Source organism: Triticum dicoccoides, chromosome 1A (genome assembly GCF_002162155.2).
Source record: "Triticum dicoccoides isolate Atlit2015 ecotype Zavitan chromosome 1A, WEW_v2.0, whole genome shotgun sequence".
NCBI classification, from domain to species: Eukaryota; Viridiplantae; Streptophyta; class Magnoliopsida; order Poales; family Poaceae; genus Triticum; species Triticum dicoccoides.
Genome location: NC_041380.1, coordinates 105,975,386 through 105,978,244, shown reverse-complemented (window position 1 = coordinate 105,978,244; position 2,859 = coordinate 105,975,386). Strand labels below are relative to the sequence as shown.

At 48.6% G+C, this 2,859-nt stretch overlaps 1 protein-coding gene across 1 annotated transcript; it reads right to left on the bottom strand.

Annotated features, from left to right (window-relative positions):
- Positions 1 to 6: 6 nt before the first annotated feature.
- LOC119365411 (serine/threonine protein phosphatase 2A 57 kDa regulatory subunit B' kappa isoform-like) lies at positions 7 to 2,397 on the bottom strand. Its single transcript, XM_037631042.1, has 2 exons — positions 964 to 2,397; positions 7 to 438 (listed from the first exon to the last, which is right to left on the bottom strand). The coding sequence occupies exons 1-2, from the start codon at positions 2,053 to 2,055 to the stop codon at positions 70 to 72; spliced, it is 1,461 nt and encodes a 486-aa protein (XP_037486939.1). The 5' UTR covers positions 2,056 to 2,397; the 3' UTR covers positions 7 to 69.
- Between the last annotated feature and the right edge of the window lie 462 nt (positions 2,398 to 2,859).

Genomic DNA, 2,859 nt, shown 5'->3' with positions numbered 1-2,859 from the left:
AAAATGCCCTGCACAGCACCCATAGTGCTATAAATGGAGTGGAATGAAGTACATTTGAACACATATATATTATGTCATAGTTGGAGCTACCAGAGGAGCGGGTTTAGGAAAAGCAGCAAAGCTGATGTCTCTGGTTACTGGATGGAATGCGGCATTCTTCTCAAGGTGCTCCCATATAAGCCTTCTCCGCTCCTCAGTTGCGGCTTGCTTCTCTTCCTCCTCTTGGAAATTTTTCTGACAAGCCAACAGCAGCTTCTGATCCATGTCAAAGAACATTTTCCTGACATTCATTGTAACATTCAGAACCGATTGGTTCCAATGCAAACGAGCATTCCTTTCGAGAGCTGGATATATGATTGGCAAGATAACTTGGTGGTTTTGAGAGATCAAACCGAACAAGTGCTCATTGTTCCACAGGAATAAGGCTCTTTCAGCAACCTGTAAGCAGGAATAATATTCTTAGTTTCTAGGCTAGGAGTGTATAAATTGTAGAATAAATTATGTCACAAACAAAAACAACAGGTTTCTCCATCCATCAGCGCATGGCGCATAGAAGTGTTCCACATCTGTAAAGCTTTATATAGGTATACAAAGAAACAAAATCTCCAACAAACAACATAAGGAAAAAGGAAAGAATGTATTTTGCATTGGTGTGATTACTCAGCATTAGCCCTTGTGGCCAATTAAATAGCAGCTAAATCCAAATGTGAAGAATCTCTGAAGGGAATTCTTTGAGCAAAATATAATTTGAAAATGAATATAACAGAACATATCTTGGCGGTAAATGTGATGCTAGTTTGAAATACAAATACCACCCACAAGAATCAATTGAAATGACTCCCTTAACTAAATGAGTGTTCTGACAACCAACTATATGCGCTATAAGCTAGTAAAGAAATTTAATCAAACAACAAACACTGGCAATAGGATATTGCAGATTGATATCCTAGGACAAAATTTCACCTGAAAATGAGAGCTATTCAAGCAGTGTGCAACCCTCCGAAACAATGGGACCATGCACTTCTGGAATTCAGGCATTTCTGTCAATTCCAGCACCTCCTCCAACTCCCCCAAGAACATCATCTCCTTCTGACTGTTCGTCACTGGCCAGTACTTCAACAGGCCTCTGATCACAGTCCCTGAGAGCTTTGGTTCCTTGTCAATAAACTGTGTAATGCAGTATGTCAACTGCGGCAGATACATGCCCACTGTCTTCGGTTTATGAAGAGGAATCAATGCCTTCCACAGAAATAACTTATGCTCCTCCTTCAGTGGTTTCGCAAACCCACTAATCACACTCCCAAACACCTCCAAGAGTTCGGCAATCCCATTGTGACGATCAGCGTCGGATACAAACCTATAGAAGATATTACTCACAGCCTTGCGGATGAAGGGCCGATTACCCATGAATTTTCCATATATCCTATGCAATACTGTCTTCAGGCAATCCCTTTCTCTAGGATCATCAGAATCTAACAAATCAAGCAGCCTGGAGATGAAGGAATTGTCCATGTACTTGCGAGCCACCTTCACATCAACGACAGGAGAGGTGACGAACCGGAGGAGCAGCTCGTATACGACCTGTAAGTGGTACCATGAGGGGTCAAAGAACGGATCGTCCTCGTCAGCCTCGGCAGCTGCCCCGGTGCCTGGCCGGACCTTGGGCGGGAAGACCCTGAACAGGTTGATGGCAAACATACGCACACAGGCCGAGACCATCGCCTCCGTGAGGGGCTCCTCCGCCGTGCCAAGGCAGTCGACGAGAGACATGAGCACCTGCCGCTTTCTCTCCCTCTCCGGAGAGTCCCGGCCCCGGTCGTTGGAGAAGTCGAACAACACGCAGCAGACGTTCAGCTTCCGGAGGAACACGTCCTCCCTTGTCTCCCCCTCCGCTCCGGCGATAGCCGCGAGCGGAGGAGACGCCCGCATCGAGTCCCACTGCCTCCCATTCACGTCATACGACATTGGGGACTTGGGCGGCGGAGATCCCCAGCCCCCGCCTCCGCCGGATTTCGGCGACTTCCCCGAGAGCTTACCAAGGAACTGCTTCCACATGGCGGCAGCAGGCAGTCCGTAGCGCCGACCCACCTCGAGTCAGACACCCATTTCAAGGAACCATGGACGAACCCACTACCCGCCACCCACCCAGGACACGCAGCGGCAAAGCAAATCTTGCAAGGCAACGAACCGGGTCGGCTGCCGCGACCCGTGCAGCTGTCGGAGCGCCGGTCACAGACCCCGCAATGGCTGTGTGGGGGTTTTAGATCCGGAGGCGGGACGCCGAGGCCGCCGCCATGGATGGGATCTCCGAGGAGGAGGGGGGCAGAAAGTGCAGAGCCTTTGGCGTTTTGGGCGGAATCGCAGTGGGAGCCGAGCGGGGAGAGGAGCTGGAGTTTACAGCTGTTTGCGGGGAACGATGGCCACCGGAAGAAGGAAGGGGTGGCAGGATGCATCTCGGCCGTCCGTTTGGGATTGGATTCCCATCTATCGCACGATGGAAGGTTTTGAGGTTTCGTGTGGTCTGAAAAGAAAATGCCAATCCTTCTTTCGAATTCACAAGTCTGCAAAATCACAGAAATAGAAAACAGAAATGTAGTGCACGAACCTTGGAACAAAGTTGGTTGCCATGTCACATAAAAAATCATTCGCAAGGAAGTGATCTACGCACGAACAATGAGATATAATTATTTTTTTCGAATGTTAGTAGGGGAGTTACCAAATTCATTGATCAGAAAGAGGCATTACAAGAACACCTCTGAATAGCTAGTGCAAAAGGAAAAGAAAAAAAAAGACTAGTCGGCACCCCCGCAATCCGAAGCTCCGCCAACAACCGTGAACAGCATCGGAATCCATCATCGG